Source organism: Dipteris shenzhenensis, chromosome 27, assembly GCF_047967505.1.
Source record: "Dipteris shenzhenensis isolate YYH24624 ecotype China chromosome 27, Dip_SZ_1.0, whole genome shotgun sequence".
NCBI classification, from domain to species: domain Eukaryota; kingdom Viridiplantae; phylum Streptophyta; class Polypodiopsida; order Gleicheniales; family Dipteridaceae; genus Dipteris; species Dipteris shenzhenensis.
Genome location: NC_141622.1, coordinates 51,281,430 through 51,304,568, shown reverse-complemented (window position 1 = coordinate 51,304,568; position 23,139 = coordinate 51,281,430). Strand labels below are relative to the sequence as shown.

General features: G+C 45.5%; 1 protein-coding gene across 1 annotated transcript in view; it reads left to right on the top strand.

Annotated features, from left to right (window-relative positions):
• ATH9 (ABC2 homolog 9) overlaps positions 1 to 23,139 on the top strand; it is a 91,290-nt gene that overhangs the window by 9,086 nt on the left and 59,065 nt on the right. Inside the window, exon 2 of the mRNA XM_087398510.1 lies at positions 15,355 to 15,509. Coding sequence (XP_087254636.1) covers positions 15,355 to 15,509 — 155 coding nt within the window. The remainder of the gene's footprint in view (positions 1 to 15,354; positions 15,510 to 23,139) is intronic.

Sequence of the window (23,139 nt, the reverse complement as noted above, 5' to 3'; positions counted from 1 at the left end):
GTCTTCAATGCCCGTGTAGGTGATCTATTCAGCACATAGTTGGCACACATTACTGCATCAAGCCAAAATTTATTGGACAAAGACTTGGCCTTAAGCATGCATCTGGCCATCTCCATTGTGGACCTGTTTTTCCTTTTAGAAACAGGATTCTGCTGAGGAGTGTAAGGAGTACTGCATGAGTGAATAATGCCCCGTGAAGACAGAAATGCATCAAACTCCTTTGACATATACTCTCCCCCCCTATCTGTGTTGAGGGTGACAAGCTTGCATCCTGATTCATTCTCAACCATATTCAGCCATCTCTGAAAGCATAAGAAAACTTCAGATTTGGCCTTTAAAGGATATACCCAGCAATATCTTGTGAAATCATCAATGAGAGTCATGAAATACTTATACCCCCCAATGGCATTTGGCCTCATTGGGCCACAGACATCATTGTGTACTAGCTGCAATTTCCTTTGTGAGAGTTTTGGACAATTCTTTTGAAAAGGAAATCGATGCATCTTACCCAAAAGACAACCCTCACACACATGTTTGGAAACTGTGTGAGTCTGAGGTACATCATTTGCCATCTGTTGTGAATGTAGCTTTGCAAGAGCTCTATAATTGAGATGGCCCATTCTCTCATGCCAAAGATGAGTTTCAGCAAGCTGTGAATCTGAAATAGTTAATGCTTCAATAGAAAGTGCAGCTGAATGATGATCAAGGTGATAAAGCCCTTTTTGCAAAGTGCCAGTGAGAACTATGGCATTGTCATCACGAAGATCATAAACTAGACATCTGTAGCGATAAAAAATTACTCTGAAACCTGAAGTAGCAATTGCTGAAATTGAAATCAAGTTGACTTCAATGCCAGGCACAAAAAGAACATTTGTCAGAGTGACAGGATGGCTTGAAATGGATGTGAGCTGCACATCTCCAACTCCTTTTACAGCATATGAAGCATTATTAGCACATGTAACAGTCCCCCCTCGAGGTGCATCAGCTAAAGAATGAAACAACTGTCTGCAAGATGTGACATGCTTGGAAGCACCACTATCAAAGTACCAGGACCGAGTATCATTAGCAGTAAAGAGTGCATCAGCTTTGGAGGGATCAAATGAGCCATGGACAGCCCATGCCCAATCATCCTGAAGAGCATGTGCATGTGAAGCATCTGCTGGCTCATGGGATTCAATAGCATGTGAGGCATTAAATGTCAATCCTGCTTTCTTTTTCTCCGAAGCAATGCGCTTCCTGCATTCTGAAATGTCATGTCCAGGCTTGCGACAATAGTTGCATCTTTTCTGCTTTGCCTTATCTGCTGTATTTTTAGATGCATGGGAGGAATTGCAGCTGCTATGCGCAGATTTTGGCTTGCCCATAGGCTTGGAAGCCTTGCCTCTTCCTGTCTGCTATGAAGCAAATGCATGATCAGGAATAATGGCTTGTCTGTTAGCTCTACTTTGCTCTTCCTGCAAAAGCAAAGTAACTAGCTGATCAAAAGAATAGTGGTCTGGATTACCATCCTAGTTGTGGGGGCGAAGGTCTCGTCGAAGTCAAGTTCTTCTGACTGTGCATAGCCTTTCACCACCAATCTTGCTTTGTACTTGTTCAAACTCCCATCTGACTTGAACTTAAGCTTGTACACCCATTTAGTCCCGATGACCTTCCGCTTGGTTGGTTTGGGCACTAAATCCCAGGTGTCATTTTTCAAAATGACATCCATCTCTGCCTGCATGGCTTCTTGCCATTCTGGAATACCCTTCACCTCTTGGAAGGAACGGGGCTCCGCAAGCTGAGCTACCAAAGCGTAGTTCATGGAGGGAGTCTTCATGTTTCGTTGAGACCGCTGTGCTCCGAAACTGCTTTCGGGAATGTTTGGGCACTAAATCCCAGGTGCCATTTTTCAAAATGACATCCATCTCTGCCTGCATGGCTTCTTGCCATTCTGGAATACCCTTCGCCTCTTGGAAGGAACGGGGCTCCGCAAGCTGAGCTACCAAAGCGTAGTTCATGGAGGGAGTCTTCATGTTTCGTTGAGACCGCCGTGCTTCGAAACTACTTTTGGAAATGTTTGTGAATCGTGAGTTTGCTAACGTCTTCAAATACCATTGAGGTAGCTTCTTCTCAGATGGAGGTGCTTTTGATGGACTTGACTTGGGAGCTGGCTCTGGAATGGCATGCTCCTCCTTCTCCTCCTCCTCGGGGTCTTCAGTCGGCTGCACCTCTCGGATGGCAACCTTGGGTGGGGGTAATGCCGGAAGTTCTGGAACCTCTTTTGCAAGTTGTGGCTCGGTCTTCTCAAAGATCACATCCCTATTGATAAGGATCTTGTTCTTGTCTAGGTCGAATAGGTGATAGGCCTTGGATTCTTCACTGTATCCCACAAAGATACAGCTCCGGCTATGGGGATCCAGCTTTGTACGCTCATCTTTATGTACATGCACAAATGCTTTAGAGCCGAAAACCCTAAAATGAGATATGATGGGCTTCTTACCATAATAAGCTTCATATGGAGTCTTGTCATCAACAGCCTTGGTCTTGGTTCTGTTGAGGATGTGAACGGCAGTATTCACGGCTTCACCCCAGTAGGCTTTCGAGAGATTTCTTCCTCGCAACATGGTCAACCCTGTCTTTGCGACGGTCCTGTGCTTCCTCTCAGCAACTCCATTCTGCTCAGATGTGCGAGCTGTAGTGAGCTGTCTCTTAATCTCGTGCTTCTTGTAGAATCCATTGAACTCGGTAGAAGTGAACTCTCTCCCTCTTTCGGTGCGGAAGCCTTTGTGTTTGTGATGGGCAGCAAATGCTTGATCACTAGCCATAGAAGCATTGCGATTTGCACGACTTTGCTCTTCCTGAAGAAGAAGAGCAACCAGCTGGTCAAATGAGAAATGATTGGCATCACCCCCTGCAACCAACCTCAATGTAGTAGCAAAGCCTTGATAAGAATCAGGCAACCCATCAAGGGTATTAGAAACAAGTTAAGAATCAGGCATAATCTCATCAATGTTGGCCAACTGCTGTTTCAAATCCTTCACATTAGTGAGATAGGCATCCATCAAGGTTCAAATTTTTCAACTGCTTGTGGAGATAGGCCATTCCGCACTTGATACAAAGATGCAAGCATGATCCCATGCTTGCTTAGCTATCTTCCAAGACTGGATATGAGGGATAATAACCGGTTTCACTGTAAGAGCAATCAAGGCATGTGCTTTGGCATCACGACCATCCCACTGAATCTGCTCTTGTGTAGGAGGCAAAGTACCTGTAGCAGGAGGTGCATGTGTTTTGGAAGTAGCATTAGAACCATCACCTGAAGAAGAACCAGAGGTAGCAGGTGCAGCACCAGAAGTGGCAGTACGTGTAGGCCTAGCCTCGGAACTTGAAACAATATGCCATAGATTCTTGGCAACCAAAATATGTCCCATCATGTATGACCACATGGGATAATTGGTGCCATCAAGCTTGTCATCAGCCCTAAGCATCCCAAACAAATCATCTTTGCCGGTAGACATGGTGCTGAAATTCAAAACAAACGCACCAATTGGCAAAGCAAATGAGAGAAAGGCAACCTCTCAAGAAACAAGTGACAAAATTCTGCTCAAGCTTCAAAGCTTATGCCTGCAAGAGACTTTGCTGTCCCAAGGTGTACTTGTTGCAAGAAAAACTTCCAAAAGGCAACATTGGCCTTCCAAGGCAACACGGTGATGGATATTTGAGTTTGTAACACAAAGACGAGATAGGATTGCAATAATTGTCACAACGTGAACTCTGAGTGCTTTAGATAATTCGGAATATTGAAAACAACATAATGTAGAAGAGATAGTTGAAAATTTCGTAATTGTATTGATCACAAAAGACCTATTACTACAGGTGCATCCCGATGGGGCTTGTTGCCTTCTACAATCTTTTACTGACTCGACTAACAACCCTAACACAGTTGTGTGACATAGGGAATGAGTCGCGAGGACTCCGAGAAAGAGAAGAGGCTCAGAGATCATCATAGTATATGTAGATCCCGCCTCCGGCTTTGAAACCGCACCGCCTCTGAGAAGTCTCCGGAATGGGCACATCCCTTGCATGCAGCAGCCAGCCACTCCACGTTGATTATCCAATGGCAATGAAGACCTCATCATCATAGTATATGTAGATCCCGCCTCCAGCTTCGAAACGGCACGGCCTTTGAGAAGTCTCCGGAATGGGCACGTCCCTTGCATGCAGCAGCCAGCCACTCCACGTTGATTATCCAATGGCAATGAAGACCTCTTGCATGGACCAATCACGAAGGGAAGAATCCACATGTGATGAACACACGTGGCCACCACATCATGGCCACCTCAACACAACGTTGTAGGTCCAACCAGATGCAGCCAAGTCATCACCAATGTTGAAGACTCCTCCCATGAAGATCAAAATCTAACACACGGGACCTTTTCCAAAATGCAAATGAAGCAGAAATTGGAAAGAACCAATGCAACAACGGCTTACCCAATGATGTGGCCCGAAAGGACAGCAGTGTAGGGCTCTGAATGCGAGCAAATGAGGGCTGGAAATGAGAATTACAGCAAGAGAAAGTGCTCCCACGAGGAGGAGAGCACTTACAAAAGGAAGGAAAGAGATCCAATAGAGGAGAACTCGCAGCCCGCCAAAAGAGGAAGAATGGGATCAAGGAGTGGACTCCAAATCACTTCAACAAGCTCCAAAGAGCTTCAACAACCGGCACACAACTCGAGGCAGCAAGAAAATCGCTCCAAAGGGCTCCAACAGCCAGCACGCAATCGTACAGAGTGTACGGAATCCGTACAGCTAGGTATGTTGCAGAAAAGAGCTCGAAATTGCTCCAAAATGCGTCTCCTTCGCAGTAAGGGCTCCAAAATGCAAATTCCTCATTCCAAAAGCAAAGTTCTCGCGATGGAAAAGCTTGGAGAGGCCTCAAACACTCGTGGGAGTGTGAAAACCAGCAAGACCAGTAGGAATGAGGGCTCCAGGGGTTGCCAAACAGCTTGGGAAAGCTCTAATGGCTGAGCGAATGGATTCCCGGCCTACTCTGAACCATTGTTGGCTATGACAAGCAATGGAAGCTCAAAAATGGAAGCAAGAAGGAGAAAAACGAGATGTTGTGATAGATTGCTGCAAAAACTAAGAGTGGAGGCTCAAGGGAGAGCCAACATAACAAAACCCTAGGGCTAACTGCCCTAACTAGACTAAGTGTCCTAACTGACCTAGGTGGTACATGTACTAACTGTACCAATAGTCCCAACTGACTATAACTAGCCCTACAAGGCATATACCGAGGAATAAGTGGCACCTATGGATAGCCCATAGAATGGCCTACACAGTTTTCCAGACTCTTTAAAGTTAGGGATGGTGAAAGAAAGAAATTTGGGGGAGGAGGAAGGGAGAGAAGGGGTTGAAGAGGCTTATGACATCGACATCTCTGCTGCGAAACCATACAGCAAAGTCGAACAAACTCAACCTTCTGTAGACCAGAACTCCGTACGCACCTGACTGAACCCGAGTCACCCTCCTTCTTGCAAGGGCACTGTTTTGAATCAGGGTCGTCCTTTAGCAAGGTCCTTGCCTTTAGGCTCCCACACTTGTGAGCCTGCTACTTGGGTTTTGTTACCATGTTAGAAATCGACCAACAGAGGGTACGCACAGCGGAAGACCGAGTCTTCCACCGAGGAGCTCACACAATGTGTGTGGGGTTTGGAATCACAAATTTCTTTACTTAATGTGCATCAAATAGATGTGCAGACTCATCAATAGACAATAATCCAGCCAGATATAGAAACCACCAAAACAATATATTTCCGTCCAAGGCTATGGATACAATACAAAAGAGAGAGATCCAAAGTCCCACTAGAGCGTGGTCCTTTGATCTTACCACAAGGTACTTCTACTATTTGCCGGATATCTCTAGACTTGAGCCTGCGTGCTCCACCTCGAGCGTATGTAGACTCTTCGTCCAGATCTCAGCTTCTTGCTGCCCTGATAGGCAGCCTAAGGTTCAGCCCTGTGAACTCAGTCTGCAGCACACCTCTAGCTTACCTTCACCTCCAATGTTGAGGCCAAGGGAGAGGCTTGCTGGCTGCTCCTGTCTGCCCACTCTTGCTGAAGTGCTGGATGAGTAATGAGGCCCGGGGCCTCTCCTTTTATAGGCTCCAAGAGCCCCTTAAACTGACCGACCAGCCAGCCTTAAGTGGGCCGACTGGCCTGGTTGGTTGCAGCCCTAACCAACCGACTGGTTGGCTGCCTTCCCAGCCCTATATAAGGGCCTATGCCAGGCCCTTTTGGGCTGCTGCCTGGCCCCATTCTTTTGTGCAGGGATCAGCCCTTGGTCCAGCCTTCAACCAGACCTGGTTGGCTGGCTATAACCAGCCCAACCAGCCTGTCTACCCAGGCCAATCCTCCTGCTGTACTCCTGCCATGTTGCGCCACATACAGGGCCTGCTCCAGGTCGTTTTCCTGCCCACACCCACTGCCACATGGCTCGCCATACAAGCTTTTGTACCCCAGGATACCCCATCATCTTTCTGCTCATCAGAATCCTCTTGCCAGGGCAAAGAAAAGGCATGCTGCCCCCGCCATCTCTCCTGCACAAAGGCAACATCTGTTGCAGCCACTTTGATGCCTCTAGGTACATGATCTTTTTTTCTCTCTGATCTCTGCCCCCATGGCAGCCATCTTGCTGCCCTTGTGGCCATCCCTCAGGACCCAGGTCCACCTCCCCCATGCTCTCCTCATATGGGGGCTTACAGATGGGGAGGTGACCTTTCCAACATGCGCACTGTTTGCAGCAGGTTTGGGAGCCATATAGGCCTTGGAACAGGTCGGGGATGGGCAGGCCAGCCTAGGGCCAGTGGCAGCCTGCCACGTGGCTAGGGTGGGCCAGCCAGCCCTCTACATATGTGCCCCACCTGGGGCTGGAGTCAAAGACCAGGAAAACTTGGTGGGGGGGGCTGTTTGGGTCGGCCATTGCCCCCCTACCTGTTGGTTATTTTGGAGGGCCTAGAGCCCTATAAAAGGGAGGCTCCTTGAGGGCATTATATCACATCACTTGGAGCAGCACTTAGGACAGCGGACAGGAGCAGCAAAGGGGCAGCCTTGGTCCTACATTCAGGAGGAGAAGGTGACCCAGAAGAAGCTGCAGACTGAGCTAGAGTGGTAGCCCACCTAGGCTGGTATCCAGACAGTAAGGTTGAAGAGATCCTTTGGACAGTCGTCTGCACATTGTATGGATTCCGTAAGGTTTTGTACTGCAGGCTGAAGGTGTTCGGTGTCCTTCATTTGCAGGCTAAGTTGTGCACCAGCCATCGTTTGGCTTCGATTTTGGGAGCAGACATTGCATTGCAGTAGATCTGCAAATTTTTGGCGACATTTGGGGCTTTTGCATTCGGGCTACGATTTTGCAGGTAGATTGCAGATTTGCAGACAATTTGGGGCATTCCTGAATTTGCTCCATTTTTGGCTCAGTTTTGCTCTACAAATTGGGGCTTTTGGGTGTATTGCAGGCAGATTGCACAAAACTTTCAGATTTGCAGTGAATTTGGCAAGAAATTGCAGGCCATTTGATCACATTTGCAAATTACAGCTTATTTTGGGGCTTTTCCAGATTTGGACAGCAAGTCCTATTTTTTTTTGCAGTTGCAAGCCTTGAGGCTATCTTTTGGGTCACTTTGTCAGTGCTTTTTGACTTGTCCCATTTGCAATGGCTGGCAACAATCATGATTTTATTTGGCATTCTTCGTGAAGATGATAAGTTGGATGGCACCAACTATCCGATGTGGTCTTATCTCATGAAACATATTCTTGTTGCAAGGCATTTTTGGAACATTGTTTCTGGGAGGCCAGCCAATGCTACAGTGGCTGCCCCTACTACTGGTCCCTCTGCAGAGGGTACTCCTCCTGATGCTTTATCCTCTAGCACCCTTGTTGCTGCTCCTCCAACTCAGGAACAAACAAGATGGGATGCAAGAGATGCAAATGCACATTTCTGTATTGCTTTATCATGCAAGAGAATCATTATTCCACACATCCGGTCATGCAGGACAACAAAGGATGCTTGGGACAAATTGGCTTCTCTTTATTAGATTCGCAATGAGGTACGTGTTGCATATTTAAGAAGGCAATTGCAGGAAGTCAGCATGAATGAAGGTGACTATGGATGCATACTTGACAAAGGTCAAGACCTCATGGAACAACTTGCCAATATTGATGAGGTGGTGCCCAATTCTCAGCTTGTCAGCACCACATTGAATGGGTTGCCAAATACATGGGTTTGCTACAACCCTTCGACTAGTGGCCATGGGTAATCCAGACCACTACTTTGATTAGTTAGTGGCCATGGGTAATCCAGACCACTACTTTGCTTTTGCAAGAAGAGCAAAGTAGTGCTAATAGGCAAGCTACTATTCTTGATCATGCATTTGCTTCACAGCAGACAGGAAAAGGCAAGGCTTCAAAGCCTATGGGCAAGCCTAAATATGCGCCTAATAGTGGCAATTCCTCCAATGCATCTCAAAATACAGCAGATAAGTCAAAGAAGAAAAGATGCAGCTATTGTCGCAAGCTAGGGCATGAAATTTCAGAATGCAAGAAGCGCATTGCTTCAGAGAAAAAGAAAGCAAGATTGACAATCAATGCCTCACATGCAATTGAATCCCCTGAGCCAGCAGATGCCTCACGCCTCACCACATGCACATGCTCTCCAGGATGATTGGGCATGGGCTGTCCATTGCTCTTTTGATCCCTCCAAAGTTGATGCATTCTTTACTGCTAATGATGCTCAGTCTTGGTATTTTGATAGTGGTGCTTCTAAGCACGTCACTTCTTACAGATAGTTGTTTCATTCCTTAGCTAATGCACCTCGAGGGGGGACTGTCACATGTGCTAATAATGCTTCCTATGCTGTAAAAGAAATTGGAGATGTGCAGCTCACATCCATTTCAAGCCATCCTGTCACTTTGACAAATATTCTTTTTGTGCCTGGAATTGAAGTCAACTTGATTTCAATTTCAGCAATTGCCACTTCAGGTTTCAGAGTGATATTTGATGGATATAGATGCTTAGTATATGATCTTCGTGATGACAATGCCATAGTGAGCATGGATAGCTTTATCCTCTTCTATGGCACTTGCAACAGGAGGAGATCAGAGGTGCTGGTATGCACGTACAGAGAGATGGTTTGAGCGACTGGGGCTCCACATGGATAGACTACCTCCCTTCCAGTATAGCATGGATGCTCTGTTCTCTCCCCTCTTATCACACGAGGTCAACCAGGTTATCCGTGAGGATCTACTATAGCTACACACTTTTCGGACCTGGTTGGAACCGAGTGAACTCCCAGTGAAGCTTAGCTTCTACAGAGATCACTTCTTACATATCACAGCGGAGGGTTTCATTGACCCACCAGGATACACACAGATTCACCTACCCCACTCGATGAGGATCTCTCTTAGGCAGTTCCGGGTCTCTTCACACAGACTTCGCATCGAGAGCGGCAGAGCAGAGCGAATACAGAGCGAATACCCAGGGAGCGGCGCATATGCTCACTATGTGACATACAGGAGGTTGAGACAGAGGAGCATTTCATCTTCAGGTGTCCTGTGTACTATGAGATCTGAGGACGTTTCCACTGTCTCTTCAGAGATAGTTATGGGATTTTAGCCCATTTCCTCTCCTACCCAGACCAGCGGTGTTTGGCAGGTTTCATTCATGAGGCACTTAGACACCGCGAGAGGATACTCCGAGCACGGAGACAGGAGCAGACTTCTTTCTCAGTTGATCCCTCTCAGAGCTCTATCACAGAGTTCCTTCAGCTAGATCACATGGATCCCAACGAGACGAGGCCTCGACATGACCGTGACCCGGAACCCGTGACCCGACAGCTCAGACAGAGGGTCGATACACAGATCACACTTGGAGACATCCTCTCCTTGAGTTGGAGCTCGACCGACGGGGGTCACAGTAGCCCTGGTTAGACGTAGAGCTACGACCAAGAGACGTGCCAGGACCGCACCTCCGAGTGGCCGACAACACTCTATTGCCGACTTCATGCCTCCACTGCCTCATCCATCCTGATATCTTGCTGTTGCTGGGGATGATGATGATGATGATGCTGAGATTGATATATAGTCGACCACCGACATCACTATGTTGTACTTAGGACTTAGTACTGCCACTCTGCGTTTTTGGCATTTTGCATTTTGCATTGGTATGGACGCTCGTTTAGTAGCTTCACTACCACAGCTCGTTGTATCAGGATTTTCACAGTCTCATAGACCCATCGGTCTTGCGAAGACTTTAATAAACTTTCTTTCTTTCTTTCTTTCTTTCTCATTGGCACTTTGCAAAAGGGGCTTTATCACGTTGATCATCACTCAGCTGCACTTTCTATTGAAGCATTTGCTATTTCAGATTCACAGCTTGCTGAAACTCATCTTTCAGATTCGGAGCTGACCCTTCTTGCCCTCGCTGCCTTTTTGCTTTGAAGACAATACAGCACTGCCTTTGGGATTGCAGACAGGCGAGAATCATATGGAAGGGGATTGCAAGACTTTTCAGCACTTTTGTTCGCCTACCTTTCTATATGACCTGGGGATCAGTGGCTTGGCTTACTCTTTCAGGGCCCCATTTATTTTTTGAGAGACTTGATTCCTCTTGGGCTCTTCACATCCGACGACACCTTGTGGAGTCGTGCTCTCTAGAGGATGTTCCGACCACTCTTTTTCAGGGCTCCTCACTCCTCGGTCGACTCTCCATAGGAGATCCTAGCTAGCATTGCAGCATGGCACATTTGGAGAGCCAGATGCACTGAGGCTTTGGAGGGTTCTCAGGTTCTCTTTTTCAGGGCTCCTCACTCCTCGGTCGACTCTCCATAGGAGATCCTAGCTAGCATTGCAGCATGGCACATTTGGAGAGCCAGATGCACTGAGGCTTTGGAGGGTTCTCAGGTTCACCCTTCTCAGATGTTGGCCAGTACTTGGACACTCTGATGGCCATTTGGGCGACCATGCAGGGATCATCTGGAGCAGCCTCCTTCTGGAGAGTTACTTTTCTCGGAGATTGGAGAGACTCTCCCTTCTTTGCTGAGACTTCTACAGGGTTGAGATGGCTTTTTCAGCCTCAGCCTTGGTTTCTTTCTACCTCATTCCTCTGAGGTGTTTTTTATTACATGCTTAGCATGGTGTATTTCCGCACAGAGCTTGCTCTAGCAGGTTTCTTTCTTACTTAATAGAAGTCTCTTTTTTGAAAAAAAGAAAAGAAAAAAGAAACTCATCTTTGGCATGAGAGAATGGGTCATCTCAATTATAGCAAGTTACATTCATAGGGCATGGCAAATGATGTACCTCAAACTCACACAGTTTCCAAACATGTGTGAGGGTTGTCTTTTGGGTAAGATGCGTCGGTTTCCTTTTCAAAATAATTGTCCAAAATTCTCACAATGGAAATTGTTGCTAGTGCACAGTGATGTATGTGGCCCAATGAGGACAAATGCCATTGGGGGGTACAAATATTTCATGATTCTAATTGATGACTTCACAAGATATTGCTGGGTATATGCTTTAAAAGCCAAATCTGAAGTGTTCTCATGCTTTCAGAGGTGGCTGAATATGGTTGAGAATGAATCAGGATGCAAGCTTGTCACCCTCAACACAGATAGGGGGGGAGAGTATATGTCAAAGGAGTTTGATGCATTTTTGTCTTCACGAGGCATTGTTCACTCATGCACTACTCCTTACACTTCTCAGCATAATCCTGTTCCTGAAGGGAAGAACAGGTCCACTATGGAGATGGCCAGATGCATGCTTAAGGCCAAGTCCTTGCCCAATAAATTTTGGTTTGATGCAGTGATGCGTGCCAACTATGTGTTGATTAGAGCACCTACAAGGGTATTGAGGACTGTTACACCTTATGAAGCAGGGAAAGGCAGGAAGCCTTCACTTTCACACCTGAGAGTTTTTGGGTCTCTTGCATATGTTCATGTACCATCTCAGCTGAGACATAAGCTTGATGACAAGGCAATCAAATGCATATTTATTGGTTACAGCCAGGAGAGCAGAGGGTATCGGTTGTATCAACCAAATACTGGGAAGATTATTGTCAGTAGAGATGTGATCTTTGCTGAACATTCGGCTTCTCCTCTTGTGGACTGCAAAGCTAAGCCAGAAGTGGACATGTTTGATGCCTTTGACTCTTGGTTACCTCTGCTTCCCTTAGAGGGAGACTTTGACCAGCAACATGAACCTCCTGCAGGCCCTCCAACAAGCAATGATCAGCCAGCACCCCATGCTGATTTGCAGGTTCCTCTTCCAGCACAAAATGATCCCACTATTCATGATGCAGTGATTGAAGAAAGAGCTGTCAATAGACAGCGAAGGCAAGTTCCCAGATGGCTTCTTGACACATTGAGGGACAGTAAACAAGATCAACCTCTTGCTGCCCGGACAAGATCAGGGAATAGACAGATGCATGGTCACTTTCTTGAGTTTGCACTCCTTGCTACAGCTTGCAATGAAGAGCCTTTGTACCATAAAGATGCTTTTGACAGCAAAGAGTGGATGGATGCAATGAGAGCTGAGCTACAATCTATTGGCAAAAATGACACATGGCAATCAGTAGATGTCCCTCCTGGCAAGCATGCCATTGGTACCCGGTGGGTCTACAAATTAAAAAGAAAATCTGATGGCAGCATAGATCGACACAAAGCCCGTCTTGTTGCAAAAGGGTATGCCCAACAACAAGGCATTGACTTTGAGGAGACCTTTGCTCCCACTTCCAGGATTACTACTAATAGATGTGTCATTGCCATTGCAGCCCATCACCATTGGCAAGTGCACCAGCTTGACATCAAGACTTCCTTTCTTCATGGGAATCTGTAGGAAGAAGTTTATGTGACACAACCTCCTAGCTTTGAGGTTGTTGGCTCTGAAAACAAGGTATGCCGGCTGAGAAAAGCCCTTCATGGTTTGAAGCAGGCACCCCGGGCATGGTATTCTAAAATTCATGCACACTTACTGTCCCTTGGTTTTCAGAATAGCCCCACAGAGCCCACTCTTTATGTCCGTGGGAGTGGATCTAATTTTTTAGTGTTGATTTTATGTGGATGACATGTTGATCACGGGCCCTGATACTCAGCATATTGCAGCTTTCAAGGCTGATTTGCAGCAAGCTTTTGAAATGTCAGACATGGGACATGGGACAGCTGCACTATTATTTGGGCATTCAGTTTGCTCATGTTGAGGGGGGTATCATGATGTCACAGTCCAAGTATAATGGACAGCTCTTTGATCGTTTTCAGTTTGAGGATTGCAAGCCAATCTCTACTCGAGTGGACCCTGGCTTCAAATTTTTAGCTCATGATGGGAGCCCACCATGTGATATCACTCTTTACCAGTAGGCTGTTGGATGTCTCATTTACAGTATGCAGTATCCCAGCTCAGCAGGTTCATGCACATGCCCAGTTCACAACATTGGCATGCAGTGAAGAGAGTCTTCAGATATCTCAGAGGCACTCAGGACTTAGCCCTCTTCTATGGTGATCAGGGTTGACTCACCATGCATGCTTACACGGATAGTGACTGGGAGGTTGTTCCGACACCAGAGTGTCACATATCGGCAACTGTTTTTTGCTTGGCAGTTCATGTATCTCTTGGCTTAGCAAGAAGCAACCAACAGTTGCCACATCCAGCTGTGAGGCTGAGTACAGGGCAGCCTTCACCGCTACGGTAGAGTGTGTTTGGCTTTGATAGTTACTTACAGATCTTGGTATTCACCAGACATCCTCCACTATGGTCTACACTGACAGCTAGAGTGCTTTGGCCATTGCGCGTAATCCAGTGTTTCATGCGCGTACCAAGCACATTGAAGTTCACTATCATTATGTTCAAGAGCAGTTGTCAGCAGGAGACAGAGAGTTGTCCTATCTTCCCATAGAGGACAACATAGCATATATGTTTACAAAGGCACTTCCTCGTCCCAAGTTCGAAGTCTTTCGACAGGCTTTACGCTTGGTTCCCTTTGTTACATGATCTGGCATACCTTGTACATTCATAGGGTGGCTATATCCTTTTGGATGAGCATGTGCCACCATGACCAGAAACTACCAGGTATTTTGAGACGTTTTCAGAATACTTCAGCCCATACCATAGAGGGGGTTTTGTAGGCCATCTTCTCCTGATCGTATTGATGCCCTCTGGGCCCTGGTATGTGCCATGTAGCTTTAGTTATTGGCACTTAGGTCACCTAGTACTTTTAGTGTCTTATGACGCCTAGTACTAGTGGTACCACTAGGACACTGGGTCCTAGGGTTCTCTTTTATAGTACTTTGTACTTTCATTTTCATTCAACTAGTTGATGTGATGGCTTTCACTTCTTGCTCCACTCTTGTGCATCCTTTTGCTTCCGTGAGCCTACAGAATAGACCATGTTGACAACGATAAAGTCATATTGAACATGATAAGACTCACACTAAAGGCGGGCACAATGAAGATGACATGGTTACATTGAATGTGACAAAGCTATATTGAAGATAGCATGCATGGCGATCAGCCATGATGAGAGGTAAGATTTGGATTGGAAAATAACTATTTGTAGAAAATAGCCGGTTGTGGTGTGAGGTCTTGCCACCACAAGAACTCACACATGTGGTTTGTAAACGTGCACATAAAATATTAAATTAAATAAATGAAAATAAGATATCCGAGAATACTCCGTAAGTGTAGTTGAGAAAAAGTGTAGGTTGTTACACTCTCATCTGCGTGCATTTCTTGGTTAAAAGATTGCTTTTGCTTTGTGCACATTTTGGTACCAAATTTTTGTGAGAGGCATTGCCTAAGCCTTTATGAGGTATTCACTCACATGCAAATTGGTGGCGAAAAAGTTATGGGGAGTGACTAGCCTTGGATCTAGGAAACAAAAGGTCTAGAATTTGGAGATGCTTCAACAAAATGATAGATTCCACATGTATTTTTTTTTGGTCCTATGCTATGATACCTTCATAGGATGAATTAATATTGTCATGTATGTTAACCAAAAAAGTCTCATTCCAAAAGTATGATGGGTATATCTATTAAAATGGAGCCCTTGCTAGTTATAAATGTGCATCAAAGTAAATGATGTCATATCTTGTTTTGGGACTTCGGTTGTGTTGATTGTAAGCCAATTAGATACTTAATGTTTTTTGTGGAATCGTTTATGTGAAGTTGTCATCATTTGAGTGCACATTTTCCTAATTCTGTCCCTTCCGGTGCTCATAAAAGATTGCCTATTTTGATATTTCTGTTAAGATTTAAGTTTCATGCTGGTATAGCAAAATGTGAATGTCAAAGTTATATCGGTTTCTAAAACGAATTTTGTTCGTGCTGCCAGATTACAAATATGCATTGTGGGGGATGGAAGATGAAAGTCTAGAGAAAGCAAAAGCAAAACATGAGGCACATTTGCGTTGTGCAAATAGACTTAAAGATTTGTGCTTCAAGAATGGAGGCATCTATATCAAATTGGGACAACATGTTGGTCAATTGGTAATACTCTTTGTGGATTGCTGATTTTGATTCGTTTTAAAAAGACATGGGTGTGCTTTTATCCACAATTATGAGATTTTCTTAATAAAAGTAAAAGGAGGCTTAAATACGATGTATATGAGGCCCTTAATGTTATGTCCACGATTGGAAATAATGGCATTCGTGGGGGCGGGACCTTTTGAGAATACCAAGCTAGGATGTAGCCTGTCCAATTTCTCTCTCTAAAGAAATCTATGCTTATATGGGGCTTTGTGATATTGTCTGACCTTTAGCTTGGGGGCGATTCTTGTGAGGATCTACGGTTCGGTGGTGACGCCCAAGCATACCCCTGTATTTGTGTTTTAACCTATGATGGTCTTGTAAATAGCTCGAGGATAGATATCTTGTACCTCGATGTTAGCTGAGAAAAAGTAGGGGAGTCTCATTTGGTAATTCTATAGCTTAGGATTGCCTACTTGTTTACTTAGGCTATGTGCTTGCAGTGACAATTAGGACGTAGATATTGTAGGAATATCAATATAGTGGTAAGGATCAACAACATGAGTGGAGCTCTTGTGTGGTTCTCAAGGATATGCTTTCTGGTTTACCGATTCATTTTCTGAGGGCCCTGTGCAGTCACATCAGAGATACATGAATAGATGATGTGAGCAGAGCAGATAGCTTGACTTCAATGCTGAGTTCATGGCTTAGGAGCTCTCTAGATGTTCACTTTGGACAAGCAAACCAGCTAGTATATGCTGCTGGCTATGGCAAGTTACAGTGATCTGCTGTCAAGCTTGTTCATGATAGGTCTTTGGGCAGGGTGAGTGATCATCTCTTGCATATGAACAGATTTGCTGGTGATAGTCAGTTTCAGCAGCTCGCATGCTGTCGGCACAGATCAGCCTTGGCTTGACATTCGCCTGTTATGAGGTAGAGAGGATACTGGTATGACATCCTTATGCTCCTTGGTTTTGTCATATGGAGAAGCTGTTAGCGATCAATGCACCCACCTTTGAGCCCCCGATTTGTGGGGACAAAGGGGCATTGGATCATAGGAACATATGATTGTGAGGGGGATAAGGGACAGTTTTGGGCTGCAGGACAGCAGCAGAGAAGGCTGGGAGAAGGCCACAAAGGGCAGGAGCAGGGAGCTCTACTGGACCCCTGGCAGCCCTTTATATAGGCTGCCTAGAGGGGGTTGGTTGGGGACAAATTGCCTAGAGGGGTTTGGTTGGGGACAAATTAGGCCGACTGGCAAGTCGGCCAGTCAGCCTGCCAACCGACCCAAAAGTTGGCCAGCCCAAGGGGCCTCCAGCCCCCTATGTAAATGGCCCTTCTCCTCCTCATTTCAGCATCAGCCACAATTCCAAGAAGCCTACAGAGAGGCAACGCGGAGCAGGAGCAGTCTACTAGGAGAGTTCCAGATCTTGGCCAGCCCCTTGCTGGATATCTTGTGCTCACTTTGAGCTTGGTTTTGCTCACTATCTGGTGGAGGAATACATATGGTCGGAACCAGGGAACTTCTTGGAATCCTATACAGGTTGCGACATAGTCTTTTACATAGACACATCAGAGCCCAGAGCCACTACCAGTAGTCAGCGGGTACACATGGGAGTCTGCTTACAGAGATGAGACTAGGGACATAGGGGGAGTACGAGGATCAGGGGGAGTAGTAGTTTTCTACAGATCCACCCTTTTGGGGACCATCTCAGTAGAGCAATATACAGTCCAGGTTTCTTTGGATCTAGATTTGACACATGGACAGCCGAGATCTGTTTGTTGCAGTTTGCTATTTCCCTCCCGAGACCTCCCACTTTGCGAGAGATATTCGAGATGAGGCCGAGGCATCTTCATTTGCAGCCCTTTATCAGTCCATTGTTGACTTATCGAGCCGCGGAGAAGTCCTCCTAGTTGGAGACTTCTACACGAGGGCAGGCGCCCGTCAAGTACCACTCCTTGACTTCAGGGATGATTCCATTCTATTGCCATACATTGACCTTGAGGACACAGGTATGCTATGGATTTCGGCTGACAGACGAGGTCTGATCACATCTTATGGGCATGCCCTATTAGACCTTGGCAGGATGCATGATCTCATCATTTATAATGGTCTTGACAGATGGCCTGCCTCGGGTGGTTTCACATGCTTCCCACATGGGGGAGGCTCTAGCGTTGTTGATTACATCCCTGGTCACAAGAAACATTTCTAGATTTTTACAGGCGTTTCGACTAGAAACGCCTAAAAATACTTATTTTATAGAAGTTATATATATAATATACTTCGTAAATAATTGTCTTCAGATTCTTTCTCTCTCTCTCTCTCTCTCAAAAGAGCTCTCTGACTCCTCTCAAAAGAGCTCTCAGATATCCATATTGTGCACACAATGCACATTGCATACACATATTACACAGTTGAAAGAGTAAATAGATGCGTCACATAGCCTATAGATTGAGGTTTACAAAGATACAGATCTTCCAGTTTACAAATTACTATTAACTAATTAGTTGCAAGTGCATATGGCTACTAGCATATGCCATGGCCCATAGTTCAAACATAAACTTTTAACTTTATAATTCAAATTTCAGAATCAAATTTCAAGATTCAAGATTCAAGATTCAAAATATAACAAAATGTATTATGTATTACTGTTTACATCATACATGTAACATGCCATAATGATATACTGGTAACTGTATGGTGTAAATTGTATACATAATCAAAGCCCGTCGCCTGAAAGCCAGTTGCTAACAATTGCAGTGTACACACTACACTCTAGAGTCTAGTCTCGACTCTCTAGAGCTAGGGACCGCTCCCCTCTCCAAGATCTGCTGCCTCATCACTGTCATCATCAGCACTGGAATCAGCAGATGGATCTACATCCTTTGTGGAGGAAGAGGAAGTGCCACTCTCGAACCAAGTAGGGGCTCGCAACTGATCTGAGTCCTCTGAGTCCGCATTGTCTACCAATGCCTCCTCCTCCTCTGGCTCATCTCTGTCTGGACGTCCTTGGGATGACAATGCAAGAACAGATACCTGTGATCCACCTCGTGAGGATCGTGCTCGACGTTGATACTTGCTCTGGTTGAGGATCTCAATAGGACAATCCTCCGTTGCTTTTCGAAGCCTCAGCATGAACTCGTATAGCAAGCCCATAGTACAACCCTCATGGTCAAAGAGTCGAAGCACGAAGTACAAGGGCTCTATGGACATCTGAATGCAAAGGGCTTCCTACCAAAACTGATTGTCAAAGATAATCCCCTTGACATTCTGTCCAGCAGGCAATCTCGAGTCATTTCAATCCAACCAATCTGAACTGGTCATCATGCAACGAAGGCTCTCTTTGGTCTTAACCAGCCTACAAATGATAAAGTTTAAATAAACAAATTTAGACAATGAATAATTTGAGGAATTGATCTTTGAATGATGAAAATTGAATCATGATTCATGAATCATACCTGCTAAGAACCAGGAAGATGTAGCCAAAGCGTGTCTTTGAGGGTCTCAATAGCTCCCACTTACACTCCCTTGTGAATAGGGCCAGTGCATGTGGCTTACGAGTGATATAAGTCACTAGCTGCATTGCTTTTTCGACCACACTAGACACCCAAAGCAGCTTTCCAATATCCTCCATTATCAAATCAAGAGAATGTGAGGCACAAGATGTCCATACTATCTTGGGATACTTCTCCTCAAGAAGACTTCCCATTCTCTTGCAGTTGGAGCCATTATTGGTGATGACTTGCACCACATTGTCCTCACCAACCTCCTTGATGGCTGCCTCAATATGTCCTCATATCCACTCTCCTGTGATGTGAAGGCCGGCATGTGAGGCATCAACCACCCTCAAGAATATGCTTCCCACACAACTAGTGACCAAGATATTAATCATGCGTCTCCTCTTTGTGTCACTCCATCCATCGGAGACTATGGTGCATCCATAGCGACTCCAAGCTTCCTTGAGTCCCTCTATGTCTTTCTTGATTAATCCCACCTGCTTCTTCAAACGTGTGGTGCGGAGAGTCTCAGAACTAGCAGGTGTAAGGGATGATGCTCCTGCTCTACCAGCAACTACAAGTGCATGATAAAACTGCTTGTAGGCAGGAGTCCTTGCAACATTGAAGGGAATATTGCAAGCGTAGGAAAACTGCTCCTCTGCAATTGCAACCTCTTGCTTCAGGCGTGGTGCCCAAGTAGCCTGTATAGGAGTAACTCTCGGGACGCTAAGGAAAGCATTCATTGTAGGGTTCGTCGCCCCCAATGGACATAAATGGAGCCCGATTAATCAATTACATCAGGTGAAGTAGAATGACAAGGAATCCCTTCGAGATTACATAGCTAGAATCAAGAACCTGAACTCCCATTGCAAACCATAAGAGCGGATGAGTGACAAACAATTGTTGCCCCGCTTCCTCACCGGATTGGTAGACCTAAAGCTGCATGACCACCTGATGGTTATGAATCCTACCTCCTTTGAACTATGCAGCAAGGTGGCTATCCATATAAGTGATAATATGATGGACAAGATTACATCGGACAAAACTGCGACCCAAAATCGCGACCCCATCAGAAGTATCACCTCAGTGTGGAGCCGACCAAGAAGGAAAACAACGAGCCCAAAGGCTTGGATATGAGTGAGATGGCCTCAAATTTGCTAAATCAGCTTGGCCAATAGTGAAGGTCACAGACCTCCACGGAGGTGCCGAGTAACCCCCACTTGTTTCTGAAGGATAGGGAGAGAGTGAGAGTAAGAGAGAGTGAGAGAGTAGGAAGCTTGGAAGCTGAAGACGTAGTTGCAATAGAATAGAGTGAAAAGAGTACAACACAAAGTGAGAAGGATAAGGTTTTGTCCTAGTGACAAAACCTTAGTAGTCACTAACCATAGTTAGTGAACTAACTGTAGTTAGGGGAAAAAACCTCTAAAAGAGGGAAAAGTGCCCCTAACTAACTTATTATATTACATTGGTCACTGCTGAATTATATCTATAATTCTAACACCCCCCTGCAGTGCCAATGTCATGTACAAGGCTGATCAATCACCAAACGGATATAAGTTCAGGGCACTGCGAAATGCCTCAAACTTCTCACGTGGTAGCGCTTTGGTGAAAATATCTGCAACGTTGTCATGTGTGGACACAAAGATCATACTGATCTCTCCTGCATGCAACTTCTCTCTGACGTAGTGATAGTGAACCTCAATGTGCTTCGTGCGAGCATGAAACACGGGATTCTTTGCCACTGCAATGGCACTCTGACTATCAGTGAGAATTGGAGAAGGACCCTCCAAAGACAGATGAAGATCAGCAAATAAGCGTCTCAGCCAGACACATTCAACTGTTGCTGTGAAAGCTGCCCTGTACTCAGCTTCACATGATGAGGTAGCCACTGTAGATTGTTTCTTGCTCAGCCATGAAATGCAAGATTTGCCCAAAAAGAAACAATTGCCACTAGTGGACTGCCTAGTGTCATAATCACCAGCCCAATCTGAATCACTGTAGGCATGCATCTGCAAGTCACCCCCCCTGGGAAATAGTAAGCCAAAAGACTTGGTGCCCTGCAAATAACGGAAGATGCGCTTAACTGCCTACCAATGCATAGTTTTGGGGCTGTGCATGTACCTGCTCACCTGAGATACTGCAAACTGAATATCAGGCCTAGTATTGCAGAGATATATGAGGCATCCAACAGCTTGACTGTAAAGTGTGGCATCAACTGATTCTCCTGCATCATGCATTGTGAGTTTCAGCCCCGGTTCCATAGGAGTAGATATGGGCTTACACTCTTGCATGTTAAATCTGTCCAAGAGTTTCTGAACATACTTGGACTGAGACATAACAGTGCCACGTCTCTCATGAGAGAACTGGATCCCCAAATAAAAGTGAAGCAGCCCCAAATCTGACATATCAAAGTGGGTCTGCAAATCAGCTTTGAAATCTGCAATTTTTTCTTCATTGGACCCTGTGAGCAGTAAGTCATCAACATAAAGAAGGATGACTAAGATTTCCCCCCCATCCATCTTGATGTAGAGGGTGCTCTCAGTAGGACTATTGTGTAGCCCCTTGCTGGTCAAAAAGGCATGTATCTTGGCATACCATGCACGAGGGGCCTGTTTTAGCCCATATAAAGCTTTATTAAGCTTGCAGACTTGAAGTGCATTTGCTGTAATTTCAAAACCCGGAGGTGGTTTGACATACACCTCTTCCAGCAAGTCCCCATTTAAGAAGGCTGTTTTTATGTCCAACTGATGAACATTCCACTCAAAATGTGCAGCCATTGCAATTACTGATCGGATGGTGGTCATCGGGGATGTAGGAGCAAAAGTCTCCTCATAATCTATGCCCTTTTTCTGAGCATAGCCTTTAGCAACCAGCCTGGCTTTATATCTGTCAATGGAGCCATCTGGCTTCCGTTTGACTTTAAACACCCATCGTGTGCCAATAGCATGTTTACCCTGTGGCAAGTCCACAACATCCCAAGTCTGATTTTTTGCAATGGACTGCAACTCATCGTGCATGGCATTCATCCAATGCACATTACCTTTTGCTTCTTCAAATGTGGCAGGCTCCTCCTCATCAAGGAGAGTACCTGCATATGCTGATTCCACTGAATTAGCACCTTCCATGTGCCTTGCTGCACTGCGAGTCCTGCCAGGTAACGGAGCATCAAGTTTACTCTCCCGGAGAGTCTGTAACAGCCAGTTTGGGACTGTTTTTGCTGCATGTATGTCTGCAATTTCTTGCTGCACCACTTGTTCCACTGCCTGTGGAGGAGGCAAGACATCTTGTGGCGGAACTGAAGCATTTGAAGGTTGCTGTAAATTCTGATTTGGATCAGAAAAATCAGCAGGGGAACCCAAAGCAATGGGTAGCAACCCTTGAAAGACATCTTCTGAAGATGAAGGCATTTGAAAATCAGCCTGAGTGTGAGCTGAATTTTCAGAAAATATCACATCTCTACTTACAATGATTTTGCGTGTAGCAGGATTGTAGAGACGATACCCCTTGCTTTCTGCACTGTATCCAACAAATATGCATTTGATGGCTTTATCTTACAATTTGTGCCTAAATTCAACTGGCACATGTGCATAGGCAAGGCATCCAAATACTCGGAAGTGATCCACTGAAGGCTTCCTGTCATTTCAGACCTCAAAAGGAGTTTTTGTTTTTAAAGCCTTAGTGGGAGCCTTGTTCAAAATGTAATTGGCACACATCAAACCCTCTAACCAGAATTTATGAGGCATGTGTTTGCTTTTCAGCATACATCTGTCCATCTCCATGAGGGTTCTATTTTTCCTCTCAGCTTTGCCATTTTGCTGAGGAGTCAGCCTGACTGTGAGCTGATGCACAATACCCTTCTGTTTGAGGAAAGCATCAAATTCTGCAGATAGGTATTCCCCACCTCTATCCGTGCGTAATGTCTGTATCTTGAGCCCGGTTTCATTTTCAACCATGGCTGAAAAGTGTTTAAACACTGTGAACACTTCAGATTTCTTTTTCAGCCCATAAACCCAAGTAAAATTGGAGTAGTCATCAATAAATGTGACAAAGTAGAGATGACCACCCAACGACGGAGTCCTCATGGGACCACAGACATCACTGTGTATAAGCTGCAATTTGCGAACAGCTTGAACTGAACCATCCTTCTTGAAGG